This window comes from Diadema antillarum, unplaced genomic scaffold (genome assembly GCF_040938485.1).
Source record: "Diadema antillarum isolate AM-2024a unplaced genomic scaffold, OU_Dant_1.0 scf00000110, whole genome shotgun sequence".
In the NCBI taxonomy this organism is placed as follows: Eukaryota; Metazoa; Echinodermata; class Echinoidea; order Diadematoida; family Diadematidae; genus Diadema; species Diadema antillarum.
Window position 1 is genome coordinate 943,399 of NW_027270999.1, and position 17,016 is coordinate 960,414.

At 40.8% G+C, this 17,016-nt stretch overlaps 1 protein-coding gene across 1 annotated transcript in view; it reads right to left on the reverse strand.

Moving 5' to 3' along the window:
* LOC139719421 (small subunit processome component 20 homolog) overlaps positions 1-16,790 on the reverse strand; it is a 111,844-nt gene extending 95,054 nt beyond the window's left edge. Inside the window, exons 1-2 of the mRNA XM_071630837.1 lie at positions 16,651-16,790; positions 7,529-7,609 (exon numbers count right to left, since the gene is read on the reverse strand). Coding sequence (XP_071486938.1) covers positions 7,529-7,609; positions 16,651-16,704 — 135 coding nt within the window. The 5' untranslated portion in view covers positions 16,705-16,790. The remainder of the gene's footprint in view (positions 1-7,528; positions 7,610-16,650) is intronic.
* Between the last annotated feature and the right edge of the window lie 226 nt (positions 16,791-17,016).

Below are 17,016 nucleotides of genomic sequence, written 5' to 3' on the forward strand. Positions count from 1 at the left end.
AGTTTTGGGACTGTAAAATGTCAAAATTTTCAAGCTCGCTCTCTTCGCTCGCTCGCATTTAATTGCTATGCCATTCACCTGATGTTGCTGCCAGTAATTGCCGGCAGTTGCGCCTGGTGCGCCCCCCCCCCCCCCCTTAATTTCCAAAGCAAAGAAAAAATATGGCTACAAATGGCAGTTTTGGGACTGTAAAATGTCAAAATTTTCAAGCTCGCTCGCTCGCTCGCTCGCTCGCTCGCATTTAATTGTTATGCAATTCTCCTGACGCTGCTGCCAGTAATTACCGGCAGTTTCGCCCGTTGCGCCCCCCACCCCTCCTTTATTTCCAAAGCGAAAAAATATGGCTCCAAATGGCAGTTTTTGGACTGTAAAATGTCAAAATTTTCAAGCTCGCTCTCTTCGCTCGCTCGCATTTAATTGCTATGCCATTCACCTGATGTTGCTGCCAGTACTTGCCAGCAGTTGCGCCCGGTGCGCCCCCCTTAATTTCCAAAGCAAATAAATATGGCTACAAACGGCAGTTTTGGGACTGTAAACTGTCAAAATTTCCAAGCTCGCTCTCTTTGCTCGCACGCATTTAATATTATGCCATTCACCTGATGTTGCTGCCAGTAATTGCCAGCAGTTGCGCCCGTTGCGCCCCCTCCCTTGATTTACAAAGCAAAGAAATATGGCTACAAACGGCAGTTTTTGGACTGTAAAATGTCAAAATTTTCAAGCTCGCTCTCTTCGCTCGCTCGCATTTAATTGCTATGCCATTCACCTGATGTTGCTGCCAGTAATTGCCGGCAGTTGCGCCCGGTGCGCCCCCCCCCCCCTTAATTTCCAAAGCAAAAAAAAATTTGGCTACAAATGGCAGTTTTGGGACTGTAAAATGTCAAAATTTTCAAGCTCGCTCGCATTTAATTGTTATGCAATTTTCCTGACGTTGCTGCCAGTAATTACCGGCAGTTTCGCCCGTTGCGCCCCCACCCCTCCTTTATTTCCAAAGCGAAAAAAATATGGCTCCAAATGGCAGTTTTTGGACAGTAAAATGTCAAAATTTTCAAGCTCGCTCTCTTCGCTCGCTCGCATTTAATTGCTATGCCATTCACCTGATGTTGCTGCCAGTACTTGCCAGCAGTTGCGCCCGGTGCGCCCCCCTTAATTTCCAAAGCAAATAAATATGGCTACAAACGGCAGTTTTGGGACTGTAAACTGTCAAAATTTCCAAGCTCGCTCTCTTTGCTCGCACGCATTTAATATTATGCCATTCACCTGATGTTGCTGCCAGTAATTGCCAGCAGTTGCGCCCGTTGCGCCCCCTCCCTTGATTTACAAAGCAAAGAAATATGGCTACAAACGGCAGTTTTTGGACTGTAAAATGTCAAAATTTTCAAGCTCGCTCCCCTCGCTCGCATGTAGTCGTTATGCCATTCTCCTGATACCGCTGCCAGTAATTTGTCGTTTCACACCGTCATTTCATAGTCCATTTATAGGAGGTGCAACCCCCTCCGGCACTTCCACACCCTCCCCCCACCCTTGCTCGCTCCCTCGCATACTACCCCCCCCCCCCCCCCAAGATGAAATCCTAGCTACGCCGGTGCCCTTTCCCCGCTTGGTTTCCCTCAAAAAACAGTAAAAGTCTAGGGATTGAGAGCTTCCTATATTCCAAATGTCTGTCCAAAAAATCACGTAAACATTTAGTGTCAAAACGCACCCCCCTTGAAAAAAAGCTGGTGACGCCCCTGCTTGTACTGATCTACATTGTATATTCTATCACCAAGCGATAATACCCGCCAAGTTTGGTGAAAATTTGATCACATGTGGATGTGCTCTCAAGAAAATGAAATGGGCATGGTGCCCATTTGAACAAATTCAGATCCTATAACCCTAGGGATGCTATCTGCCAAGTTTGGTGAATATTCATCATGGGTTTTTTCCAGAAGAAGCAGAAAATTGGACCAAAATTTGGTGCCCTGGTTGCAAGGGGGGCACCCCCAGAGCCACCATGGGCAAAGTTCAAACTACAGTCACCAATGTACATACCCACAGCACTAATTAAACTCTATCACTTCTGGTTCTACAGAAAAAGATTTCTAAAGTTTCTTTAATTTATAGAGGGCTTTGGGCCCTGGGGGTGGGATCCAAATCATCCTTAAAAGTAGTTTACAATCTCTGGAATCATTGTAACAAGGTGAACAGGATATATTGCACAGGAGCAGACAGGTACATGTACAATCACTACAGATGAACTTCATCTGAAGTTTATTCACAAGGCTAAAACTGTTTTAACCCATTGAGGACGAGTCCCGAGTATACTCAGGAAGGGGTCTATGGGAAATGCTGTAGCAAAATCAGCCTGGCCTCAACGGGTTAAGAGAAGTCTAGTTTGTTTTATGACTATGCCAAATTAATTGTCAAAAGACTGTTTCAACACAGCAAGGCCTGTGAAGAAGAAAATGGATTCTATGCATAGGCCAACACGGAGCGAATGCATAGCCAACAGCACTTGTAAGGTAAGTGAGGAGAGTGTTTTTTACGGTTGTATGTCCTCACTTCTGCATAGAAACGACATCACGGTACTAATCCAAGGGATAACAGAGATCTCCCTACCATAGAAGCAGCCATACATAGTGGAATGTCTAAAACAATCTTGTCTCCTTTATAGTCACCATAATCAACAGCACTGCACACTGGCACTGGTCTGACAGTCCCTGATCAGTTAAAATCACTGACGGACCAGTAACATTTTCAGGAATGCACGAGTAAAAAAAGGAAAATAAGCACCATGGTCCTACAGATAGGTCAGATCAGTAGAAAAAGAAAACAAAAATGTTGTAAGTGTGCAGCACTGCATAATAACAATGCAAGTCAATTTTCTATTGCTTACTATCACCTGATGAACTCAGCATCACAGAAACTTATCTTGAACATACAGGTGTACAAAGCTATCACTGACCTAACCATTTCTCTGGCTGTGCTCTCTCTTTTTTATGGCAATACTACAGCTCCAACACCTATACCATTTGTAATTAATCTATTAGATATCAAAGTTGTCTTACTACTGGACTTTTCGATTTGCATGTCCACGTCCTCAACTAGGATGTGTGACGTCAGTTTATCAAGGCAATGCGTATTTGTAGCAACCAGGGTACTCAGGGTTGTTTCTCGAAAATCGAAAGGTCATTGGTTCCAGTTCAACCCGAGCATGTACAAAGCCATGATTGTTATCATTCTATGGCTACTATCAAAACACTGAATAATCAGCGTTTATTTTGCATGGATGAAGGGCAATATGTCAATCAATTGCAATAAAAAAAATGATGCAATAATCTGTGGAATGAAGAGATTTCGGCATTATCATCACATACTTATGTTGTACAGCTTTCATCTGGGGCTCTGCAGTGTCTGGTGAACTGTATCCAATATGATTAGAAGTGTCTAAAATGCTACTTTACAAGATTTTCTAGTTTAACTAGTGTCTCTGATTGGTTCATAAAGGAAACCAGAGTAAAATTCAAATACTGCCTTTTATTTATTGATTGGTCTTGCATTCTGTCAATGACAATGATATGCCAAACATGCCGAAAAGCAATTTTTTTTTCCATGTGGGGCTCTTAAACTGGGCTGAAAATCAAGGTCTGATACAAAAAGAAAGAAAAAAAAAAAGAAACACAGGGGTCTCGCGCTCACCTGAGTATGCCAAGTTCATCTTCCATGCATTCTTGCAGACTCTTACCTGAGAACATTGATAACTTGGGGCGGAGGGCAGCTTTGAGAGCTGGGGCAATGGTGTCCATTTGCCCATTTGCATATATTTCATCACACCCTTGGTAAAAATAGTGAGTTTTCGCAAGCACGACGCGGCCAGTAGTTGAGCGTGCTGTGTGCAAAATTTGCTTCCGGGCATGATCAAATCCAAGTAACGTCCAGAAAACGGATACGGTACTTGGCCAAAATAGCGTTCGGTCCCAAAGCTGGGCAGGAGTGAGCCAGCCAGCCAACCAGCCAATAAGCGATCTTGTCCCCACGCCTCCGTCCTAACAGGGAAGCGAAACTGCTTAGCTATGGGGACGGGAGTCCGAGTGCAGGGACGGTCACATCTGATTGCTTCCACGTACTCTCAGTCTTCCCGTCATGTCGCAAAAACTCCCTAATAACTTAATAACTAAGTGTATACTGTACTTTATAGAATGTAGGACTAGATGCAATTTTGACCAAAAAAAAAAGAAGTAAAGCTCTATCACTTTTGATTCTAGAGAAGAGTATTAACTTAGGAAGTTTGGCCCCCCGGTGCCCCCAAGGAAAGCATGGTGCCCATTCAAATACTTTGAGATCCTATCCCCCTCGGAATGCTACTTGCCAAGTTTGGTGAAAATCCATTATGCAGCCCTGGATCCGCAATGAACAAACTTGGAACTACATGTACAGTCATCAATGTACAAACTCATAGTAACTTTGCTTTTTCACTTCTGGTTCTAGTGAAGAAGAATTGTAAATTTTCCTTAATGTTAGGCCAAAAAAAAAAAATTGTTGCATTGGTGTAACCCGCCCGACCCTAAAAATTCCGCCGACCCCATGTTTTTTTATTATTTTTTTTTGCTATCGATATCAAATATCTTGTTGATTGCGATCGCGATCGCACAAACCCGGAAGTGGAAACGGCTCTGGGGATATCGGATGTATGTACGAGGGAGAGATCTAGCGCCTCGCATAAGCCTTCCTTGATCAGTACGTCATCTGTTTCCAACACGGACACGTACTCTAACAAGATTTATTCAGTGTATACGTAGCATTCAGACTGCGATGTATTGTGCACAGTTTTGCCATAGGTTTCTTGTGTGGAGAACTTACACGAATCTGTATATGTGGGACTGTAATAGAGATCGCCGTGTGCGATGAAAAGATCGTACATATGGGTCAATTTGCATCTATCTTATCTAAGTCAAAATAGTAAAATATGAAGTGAAAACATTCAGGATAGGGATTTCAACATCTTTAAATTCTGTGAAGGGGTATAATTCCAGTAATATCGGTCTCATAAATGATTTGTAGAATAGATGAACACAGCACATTCGGTGCAGCAGTTGTAACTGTTTACTGAGCTGAGCACAAGTTTTACACGTAAAATGCAGGTAGCAAAAAAAAAAAAAAAAATCCGCCCGACCGACCCTATTTGAAAATCTCATGTTACGCCAATGCAACAATTTTTTTTTTTGGCCTTAGGGGGGTGAGGGATTAGGCCCCCTAGGGGCCCCCAAGGGGAACATGGTGCCCTGTTGAACAAATTGAGATTTTTCCCCTGGCACGCTACCTGCTAAGTTTGGTGAATATTCATCAAGGGATTTTCAAGAAGAATATGAACATGTAATATCTAAGTCCCAATTTGCTATCGCACCCCACTCCCCTGGGTCCCATGGGGGGGGGGGGGGGGGGGGTCATCCCTCATTCTGCCATGAACAAACTTGAAACACAGTCATTAATATACTGACTCATTGTATTGTCTTAACTCAATCACTTCTAGTTCTAGAGAAAATCTCTTAAAGATTCCTTACTGGGGGTGGGTTGCCCATTTGATGGAATTGAGATTCATCCCCTAGGGATGCTACCTGCCAAGTTTGGTGAAAATTTATCATGGGGTTTTCAACAAAAAGATGAAAATGTACAATTTAGGCCCCATTAGGACCCCTCCCCACCCCCTCCCCTGGGTCCCAAGGGGGGGGGGGGCACGCCTGATTTGGCAATGAAAAAACTTTCAACTACAGTCATCAATGTGCTCACTCATGGTATTAACTTAGCTCTATCACTTCTGGTTCTAGAAAAGAAGATTTTTTTAAGATTCCTTTTTTTTCTGGGGGGGGGGGGGCAGGTGGGGCATGGTACCCATTTGAACAAAAAGAGATCCTATTCCCCTACGGATGCCACCTGCCAAGTTTGGTGAAAATCAGTCATTGGGTTCTCAAGAAGAAGATGAAAATGTAAAAAGTTTACGCATGACGGACGACACACAACAGACGATGGATGCCGGAAAAAGAGCGATCACAATAGCTCACTTGAGCCCCTCGGCTCAGGTGAGCTAAATAAGACTTAAAGCTCTATCACTTCTGATTCTAGAGAAAGTTATTGATATTGAATATTCCTTAATTTAAGAAGTTTGGGGCCCCCTGGTGCCCCAAGGGGAGCATGGTGCCTATTCGAGCATAATGAGATCCTATTCCCCTAGGAACACTTCTTGCTACTACTACTACTCAAGTTGTTTTCAAGAAGAAGATGAAAATGTACAATTTAAGTCCCCCATTTGGATCCCTCTATCCCATCCCCCCCCCCCCCCCCATGACTCGGGAGGGGGGGGGGCACTCCTGGATCTTAAATGAACAAACTTGGAACTACAGTCATCAATGTACTAACTCATCGAATGGTATTAACAACTTCGCTTTATGACTTCTGGTTCTAGAGAAGATGATTTGTAATTTTCCTTAATGGGGGGGTGGACCCCAAGTGGAGCATGGTGCCCAGTTGAACAAAGTGAGATCCTAACCTGGTAGGCATGGTACCTGCCAAGTTTGGTGAAAATTCATCACAGAGTTTTCAAGAAGAGTATGAACACAGTGTACAATTTAAGTCCCCATTTGGACCCACCCCACCATCCACCTCCCCTGGGTCCCAAAGGGGGGGGGGGGGGGGGATCCCTGATTCCGCCATGAACAAACTTAAAAATTCCTTAATGAGGGGTGGATTGGGCTCCCCTGGGGGCTCCCCAAGTGGGACAGGGTGCCCATTTTAAGGAATTGAGATCCAACCCCTGAGGCATGCCACCTGCCATGTTTGGTAAAAATTCATTGTGGGGTTGTCAAGAAGAAGATGAAAATGCACAATTTAGGCTCCCATTAGAACCCCTCCCCTGGGTCCTAAAAGGTGACACCCCTGACTCTGCCATTTTAAACAAACTTAAAACTACAGTCATCTATGTTAACTCTATCACTTCTGGTTCTAGCGAATAAATTTTCAAAGATTCCTTAATCTTGGAAGGTTTGGGCCCCCCCCCCCCTCCCCCAGGTAGGGTATGGTGTCCATTTGAACAAATTGAACTCATATTCCCTTATTAGGAATGCTACCTGCAAAGTTTGGTGAAAATTGGTCATGAGGTTTTCAAGAAGAAGATGAAAATGTAAAAATGGACACTGGACGAAGAGCAATGAAAATAGCTTCATTGAGCCTTCAGTTCAGGTGAGCTTAAAAACAGAATTACTACTGTGTGTATTTCTACCTGGAATTTTTCTGTAGACCTTGATTTCAAGTCCAGAACTAGTCCGGAACTGTAAATGCCAAAGTACATTGCATTAGGTAGGCTCTCTTTAATCAGGCAAATACAACATGCTGGGATCCAGGGTCCTCAGGTCTAGGCTTTGCGTGATTTTTGCACACTTTGAAATACCCTGTACATAGTTTCTTAGGAGCGTGTAATAATGTGAATATCCTCGTACAACATTCTGAAAAACATTAAGTTGCTTGGAGTCTAATTTGATGTTTTTCATCAGTGTCTTACCTTCGGTGAGCTTTCTGTACGTTTGCTTTGATGAATGACATCGATGTTGATATGGGCTATCTGGTCTGAAAAGCTTTGAAACTGAAACGAAATGAAGGAAATAGACAAGATGAAATACCTTTTCATAAACTGTAACATTTAAAATCACACCTCCACAGCTTGAATGGTATGATTAGCATTACCGGGTATTATTGAAAACATGCTACACAGCAATACATGTAGCAAGCTAGTATCTAAAGGAGAATTCTGGGTGCATTAAAACTTAGTCTGATATTTAGTCTGAAAGAGAGTAAAACCTTATAAGAACAAAGAATGAAAATTTGATCAAACCCTGATATAAATAAGGAAGTAATTAAATTTAGAAGTTTTGCTAAGTTTTGTAAAACAGGTCTTGAGCAGTTGATACGAACATACAAACGAGTAAATTAATGATGTCATCATCTCACAATATTCTATTCATCGTGTACATTAAAAAAAAGAATGGATGAAAATTTGTTTTTTGCTTTAAAAGTTCAAAATATGTTAAATTCCCTGCTGGAACTTATAGTAGAAATGTCCCTATGGCAACTGACATGGCTCCACCATAATCCATGGTTCTCCTATTTATAGGTCAATAGTACAATCTCTTGACAATGTGTGATGACAATTTCACAAAACTATCAAAATATCAAAATGACAGGTTTTGTCACAAATGCGCTGAATGTTCACTTTCCTTGAACTACATGTAGGTTAAATTGAATGAATGGCTATATTGTCTAAGAGTGCAGGTACATGTATTTGGGGATTTGATGATTTTTACTTTGCTTTTCACCCTTTTATAAGTTTATGCATTGAGTAATTTTCAAGGTACCGGTATGGAGAAAGAGTATAATTTCAGTAATGAATAGTAAAATTTCAGCATTTTAACCTGGCATTTCACCTTGACCTTTGACCCTATGACCCTAAAATTCCTAAGAGAATCACTGTCAGGCAGAACATGCATTAATATGCACTAAGTTTCATGATAATACTTCGAATCACTTTTGAGATATGGAGGAAGAAGTGAAATTCGGCACTTCACTTGACCTTTGACCTATTGGCAAGAAACTTCCTAGAGAATCTCTACTGGTATCATATGTTATTTGTACATATTAAAGGGAAGCAGTCCTGAGATTTTCACTGTACTGATAATTAAGAAGAGTAAAAAATATAAACTTTCACCAATTTATACGCTTGGACATCAAAAATTGTCTCCGTACGCGATTTTTGAAAAATAATTCCTGCAAGCGATCGTGAAAGAGCCGGCAAAAAGATGCTACGTAGTGCATGCCCTACTCACCAAGTTGACAGCCGTGCCTCTAAAAACCAATTTAAGTGTTAAAATGATTAGTTGCAATTTTATCATATAATGTGAAAGTTTGTGGTTTTATAATTTCAAACAAAATATTTCAAGCTTAGATATATATAATTTACGAAAAATTAATATTGTAAACATAAATTTATATGTATTTTTAAACCAAATATACCATGAACTTGACATCAAATAGGCACGGTCGTTTTCTAGCTTCCGTCCGTGTTGCATACTTCTTAGCGTAGAAACCACTCTCGCGCGCAAATCCTTACCATACCAATATACATACACAGTATACACTCGACTCCGTCCAGTCGATTTTGGCATTCAAACCGGAGATAACCTGTGCATGAGAGAGTCGAATTCTTCAAAGAAAATATTGTTTGTATCTCAATATTTCTGTAAGTAGTCAGATAATCGCCTTTCCTCGAAAAAAAAAAATATATGACGTGAGCCGGGAAGGGTAAACACAGGGGGTCGTAGGGATATGATTTCGCTCCACTTTGCCGTGCATGTCCAGTCGGCACTGGCAGCAGCTAGCTCAGTGGCACTGTACTGCAGTCCAACCCCGGCTGCAGGCCCACGGTAAATTAAACATAGCTAGCCACTTTCCTTACCTCTCTACGCTTTTTTCCCTCGGTTCTCTTCGAAGTCGATGCTCGAGGTGTTTCTGTTTTATAACTCATGTGAGCAAATGGTCAGGATTGCATCTGGTTTCAGGAGTTTTCTCGGTTTATAACCGAAGGCCACAGCCTGCCGGTCCACGTAAAAACATCGCTTCACAAATTGTCCACGCACAGGTAGGTCACAACACGATTTCGAGATTTTGTAGGCCCTAAGTTTCTTATGTTCGGCATCGTTGTACCGATATTTCCCAGCCATACAGCTCACCTTTCACGATACTTTTGTTGGTCTGGGACGGAAAAAAGGATTTTCCTGGGAAATTTTCTGCACGATTCGAGCAAAACTACTGATGTAAGATAGCCTGACCAGACGACGCTGAATGCGGTCGCCCCTGTAGTGTACTAGCAGGCCTGTGTAGAATCGTTTCTACCTACAAATATGTACACTCTGTACGTACTATAGAACATGCATGAGCGGCGACAGGTAGGGCTGCAGCTGCGCTTGAGACTGGAAAAGTGCGAAGGGCAAACCGCGTACGGGGTGCGTACGCGTACAATGTATCTACCGTAGATCTATCATCTAGTTGTACCGTCCACACGTGCGAATATAATACACAATACATACACACACACACAAACACACACACACACACACACACACACACACACACACACACACACACAACGTAGAAACAATGTCAAATACGAGTCGGAGTAGCCACCGACGTCTTCATGCATCCGGGTAAACTAGGGAGCGTACGGATAACGAGCAGAACACGGCTGGGAAGAGTTGTGCATCGACGACGTATGACTCTCCGCCAAGACTTGCTCATTAGCATATTCACCATGCAGAGTCACACTTTTTCAACCAAAATGTACGAGCTTATTTGGTGATTTTAAAGTTTGTTTTTGGTGAAAGTAGTTCATTGGAGGTACCAGCAACAACATATTTTTTTAAATTTCGTGAGGACTGTGTCCCTTTAAGTTTCAAGAAAAATCCTATTGGCAATGCATAAACATGAGAGAAAAGTGCAATTTTTAGGGGTTGACCTTGACCTTTCACCCATGACTCCCAAATTCCCTATATAATCAATTCAATTCAATTCAATTGAATAGTTTACTGTATATGCCAGGTATTTCGCGAGCCTAAATTTTCGCGAATCGGGAATTCCCGAAGATTTTGCGAGTGGTTAAATTTGCGATGGTGGAGTCCTGTACTGAACGGAGAAGAGTACACGCGTACGTCACATTCACATCGGGATAAGAGTCAATATATTTGCATGTCTTTAATTTCACGAATAGCACCTGACTCACGAAATTTGCAAAAATAAAAACCTTGCAAAATATTTGGCGTATACAGTATTTACTTCTATCATCAAAAAAGAAAAAGAGAACATGATCCAAAGCGGTACAAGTTGTCGATTTGTCTTTCATTCATCTGATACTGAAGGGCATTTTTTTTCACATACATGTACAATATAAAGTACAAAGTTCTGCATATATGCACGAATGATGTCGTAAAAAAAAACCAATGCACTTTGTCACGCAACAAAAATAGTAAATAATCATAACGATGGAAAACAGTGTTTCACTAAAAAGCCATGCTTGTAAGACGTGGAATCACTGCCAGTCAGTACATGCATGTATTCTAAGTTCCATGAAGATACCTTGAAACATTTGCAAGATTTGGAGAAAAAAGTGAAATTTTAACATTTTCACTTGACCTTTGACCTCATGACCTGAAACTCTCTCTGGAGAATCTTTGTTTGGTAATACATACATGTATACACCAAATTTCAAGAAAATACATTTAGGCATTGTATAGATATGGGGAAATAGTTAAAATTTTGAGCATCTGACCTTGACCTTCTGACCTTTGACCTTGAGCATGTGCTCTCATCAGTCGATACGTGTAGGTACAACTTCCCCCACTCATACATAATAATACAAGCCAAGTTTCATTGGGATACCTACAACGTTTATAGTTACACTGTCCACAAAATTTATAACAGACAGAAGGGCAGACGGAAGGATGGAAGGACAGGACGGACTGTAGTGACGGACAACCCGAAAACATAATGTCTCCGGCGACACTTTGTGGTGGAGGCATAAAAATGAGTCAGATACTGTAAAACATGATATATTCGCGCCATGAATTTTTCGCGAAGTGGAGCCGACGGCCTTTTTTGCGGCATGAAATTTTCGCGAACTGCCACTGGCATTTAATGCATATAGTGTAGACAAGAACTTTTGCATGCACTTTAATTTCGCGAATCTTGGCGCTTGCGAAATTCGTGAAATTAAAATGCACGCGAACATTCGTTTTACAGTATACAGTCACTGTAGTAGATTTTGACAATGGATCATTATTGTCTTTGAACTAAACACAGGGAATTTCTGCAAGACTGTCTACAAACTATGGCAAGTTATGAGATGACATCATTAACTATACATGTATTTGCATAACAGTAAACAGTTGAAGACGCATTCCACTATGAGAATTGAAGACCTGAATATTGTAAGAACGACCCAAGCCCAATTTTTGGCCAAATTCAGTTTGACATGGGAAATTGTAGCTTATGCATGGACTGATAAATCCTATTTACCCCCGAAAATGCCTGAAATGAATGAGTTAAATCTTATATTAATGTAAGAATGAAGGACTTGGGTCATTCTTACATTCATATGATAGCGCCCTCTCTCATCCTTCTCTCATCTCTATAGCAGAATATCATGTACAGTTGAACCTCTATTATCCGGCCTCCCTTTATCCGGATCTCTCTATTATCCGGACGCAATCTCGCCGTGATTTTTTTAAAATAATTACGGGAAGAAAGGGGGATTCCCAACTCCTTGAGAACTCCTACCCAAACACACATGAATTACATATTACTTCCAATATGATTAACATACATTGCATCAAATTTCCTTCCAAATTGCTTACCTTCAGTAACATCCCGAAACATCCCCAAATGCTGTAACAATGAAAAGGTTGCAGTATACACATTACTACATGTGGTACTACAATGGGCTACATCAGTACATGTGTATGTATTATGTACATGTATAAAGCATAGAGTCTCCCGTATCCGACCAAATCCCTTATCCGGATGAGCCCCGGTCCCGACTTGTCTGGATACGAGAGGTTCAACTGTATATGAATCAAAGAACGACCCAAGTCCATATGAATCAAAGAACGACCCAAGTCCACCACACAAACTGGCCTCTCCCCAATTAATGTAAATGCTAATTGTCATAATTAATGTTCTAATTTGTGTAATGTTGCCTTCCTATCACAGTTAAATAGAATATTATTGGACAAATAAAAAAGATATGAAGTTTTTTTTAGTTTACTCGAAATGGTCTTCCATGGACTTCGGTCGTTCTTATATTCATATTCTCAATTACTAATTGGCAAAAATTAACAATTTCCAATGTACAATACAGGTATGGTATTATCGGACAGCGTGGTAATTTCGGACACGCACATTTTTGCATACTGATGACATTCAGTACACGCGAGACTTCGTAGATTAGTCTCACAGAATGTTGTGTGGACCGAAATTGCAAAAAAGTGACATAAAAATGTAAAAACGCGAAAAAATTCATATTTTACCTCAGATTAATAGTTGAGTGACCCGCACCTCGTCATCGTTAATATTCATGCATGTTTAAATCACATTTCGTCACTGAAATTCTATTTAATCCCACTCACATACAGGAAAAATGCTGCAGATTCTAATAGAACCACAAGTTCGCTGATCGATATCGAAAATTTGCAGCTATCATCCACAAACGCGAACGATGCGGAAAATTGTGCGTTAAGGAAGGGGCCCGCAAGGCCCGCAACTTGTCACCTGCGCTCCCATAGACAAAGCATGTAAAATTCGATTGTCAATTTTTCATAAGGTTTTATCGCATGAACTGTTCAAAATGTTCAAGATAGACATTTTACCGTAAAATACGAAATTTGAGCCTCATTTGTCGATTTTTCCTTTGTCGTCCACTCGGTGGGAATGTGTACGGCGATTTGTGGGATGAATGGTGATTCTGGTGCAAGGACAAGGTGCGAAAGACGTCGATTATTCCATTGTGAAAATCGAATCCGGAATTATAATGGGATTTTACACCGCGCAAAAAGACAACTTTTTGGAGAGGGGTATATTTGAAGTCTATTTTCCAAAAATCAGAGTGAATAATTTTCACAATCTTACCAAATTTGCAATTTTCAGGAGATTGTGAATAAAATGGAATTCAGAGCCACGAAAAAAAAAGCGTCCGGTGATACGATCAACTCTCCTATTGTAACTTCCTTAATTTTTTACCAAATTTTGATCAAACTTTCTCTCATTCACTGTAGTGCTTTTAATTTTTTTTTCAGTTCTCTTTTTTAACTGGTCTTCAATTCCCCTCTAAGGAAAGCCTTTATATAGGCCCAATCCCTTCCTCTAACCTGCAGAAAGTGAATGTTGGAAGGAATGAGTCACATTATGTATCATGTACATCAAAAAGAGTTATTGGGTCTATAACATTTCAATCATACCTACACAATTGTCTTAGTAAAAGATTACTCAGAGAAAGGTGTCTTCGGGTCTTCAGGGTAAGAACAGATCAAATGCGCATGCCATGCTTATAAAGGGACTGTACAGTACTGATTGAAGTGAGAATTCAGCTTCTAACGTTTTGCCAGATATTTAGAAACCACTCTATGAAATGTTAAAGAGCTTACGATTCTAAGGGGAATCTTTATAAAGTTTATTTGATGAAAATTGGTTTTGAAATGGCTGAGGATATCTAAAAACAAGGTAAAACAAAGAGATCCTAATCAAAGGCATGGCATGTCAATTTTATTATTATGATCGCTTTTTTGGATATCTCAACTATTTCAAGGCCATATTTTGTCAAATATACGTTGAATCCTTGAAATTACATGCTCTTTCACTTTTCATGAGGTTTCTTATCATCTCATCAAAAAATGTTGTAAACCTAAATCCTCACCTCAAGCAGTACTGTACAGTCCCTTTAAGTTACTTTAGAATAAGCCATCAAGTCTCAGAGAGTCCATAAGCATGTCTGTTGTTTAGACTATCTCTTCATGACTGATAGTTTTTAATATTCATTGTGTTCCATACAATGTAAGGTATTTAAAGCAAAAAGAGTATGACCATACGTGGTCGGACCAGACAAGTTGTGGGACCGCACTTAAAATTTACTTCCACAAACCCAATAAAATCCCATAAAATAAGCATAAAATACAAAGGCTTTTGAATAAATATTTTGTACCAATTTTTGAGGTAACTTCTCTAAAGCAGAATTCGGCGATTTGTTTCATGATTTGTCGACCAGAAGAAGCGCGCAATATTCTATCACACGCATGATGTGCAGAGACTCCAACCCCAAGCACTTTCTGATCTGGGCCCCGTTGCAAGAAAGTTGCAATCAATTGCAAATAATTGCTAATTTTGAAACAACCATTCTGATTGGCTCAGGGTCTGCCCTATTAAGAAGACATGCATGCAACAATGATTTTGATTGGCCAGTGACAATCAGTTGCAAGTTGCGTTTAAACGCAAGTTTCTAGCAACGGGGCCCTGGAGATTCTCCCGCCCGAAACCTCTAGCAAACGGGAGACTCCAAGTTGATGTGTGCGAAACGAGAAGTTCCTAGGGTTCTAGATGTTCTCTGGTGCTATCTAAGGCTTATTTTTTCAACATACAGTAGCAATAAGAAAGAAATCCTTTCCACCGGGAGACACAGGCCCAGGGCGGGAGAAATCAAATCTTTTGCAAAAATGGGTTTTCGGCGGGAGATCTCCCGTCGAAAACGGGAGAGTTGGAGTCTGTGGATGTGAAACTTGTGCCCGTTTGAGTCAGAAACAACAAACTTCAGTGTTACTGTGAATCCATTCCCATCTAGACAATACACACAGGGATGCCATGTTCAAAAAAATTTTATAAGTGAGATTTTCATGACTCGGCATCTCGGCGCGTGAATGTGCACGCGAGCGAGGGGTGTGGGAGGGGGATCCCCCCCCCCCCCCCCCCCCCGTGGCCTCCCACGGTAGGGAGCTTTTTTCAATTTTTAGCTCTTAATTCAGTGCGATCAGGTGCATACTTCAGTGACTATTTTTTCCTTATTTTGAAAGAGAAAAGGGAAATATACCTTCAATTGCAACAAGACATATCACTTTCATCTTTTGAATTTGAGCTATGCTCCTTTATATACGCCCAGGTTGCAGATTTTGTCCGATGCGTGAGAAAAATGGGTGCCATGCGTGAGATCATGAGATGGCCCCTAAATGCTAAATGAGTGAGATTTTCATGACTCGGCATCTCGGCGCACGAAAATCTCACTCTAGTCATGAAAATCTCACTCACTGGAACTGGGTGGGAAATATTTCCAAACTTGGTACAATGGTAGCTCTGCAGTTAAGTTCTCTGACTACGACAAAAATTGATTTTGTTCGCTTTGCTTTGGAAGAACTGTTAAGTATCATTTTCAGAACCTCATCATTGTGTATTGGAATATTTTTATTGAGAATGGCAATGTGAAAAATTAATCTAAATCTCGACTTCTTAAGAGTCCGGGTACACAACCCCCCATCTACAGTTGACATAAGAGAAGACATGGACAGTCTCTGTGTCTTGTAGTAAATATTGTAGTAGTCTAGTACAGTAGTAGTACTAACATTAGTACTACCGTAACACGTTACATCGTTAGTACTCTAAGGGCCTAATTCATATTTTGAGGGAGAATTCGAGAAGAAGCTAATAATGACATTCATTAAACTTAACGACGTTACTAGACCTACCTTACCTACTGTACTGTACTACCCTCCTCATTAACTAGATCTAGGTCTATATCAATCATGTTGGAATAAAAAAGAACAATGTCAATGAATTAAAATTTACAAACTGTAACTGTAGCATGACTACTTAATACCATCAATGGTTAAACAAAAGCCCGAAAAGAATTACATTTCATATAGGGTCTAAATTATAACCTGCGGTAGGTCATGACAGGCCGACCCAATTTGACATCGGCTTTACACTGCCATAATAAGGTAAGATGATCTCATTCCGTGAACGTTAATAAAATACGATTCTTTATACGGTCACGTAAAAATTTTGTGTAAATCACGATGTAAAATCTAATACTTGGTGAAATACCTTAAATCTGTTCGTGTCCTTATGATGGGATGATTTTGAGCTTGTCTTGACCATGATGACTATTTCTTGTTGCCGCTACATTGCTCAAAAAGAAATACAAGCACGTAAGACATCGCAGCTGCACATTTTCTCGTGTTGTATGGTAGTACACTACAGTACAATGTACGTTATTAGCTAGCTACATCCATGGTATGCATGCATGCACAACACGTGTTGGACTAGTACACTGAAACACGCCACTACAGTACATTATGTCCCAAGTCAGCGCGGTGCTTGTTGAAAGCATAGCAACTTTTTGTACAATAGTCCATGTACGATACTGGAGCTTAGGTTGGCTCTTTGAAACTCTACTGTGTGCTACTGAGT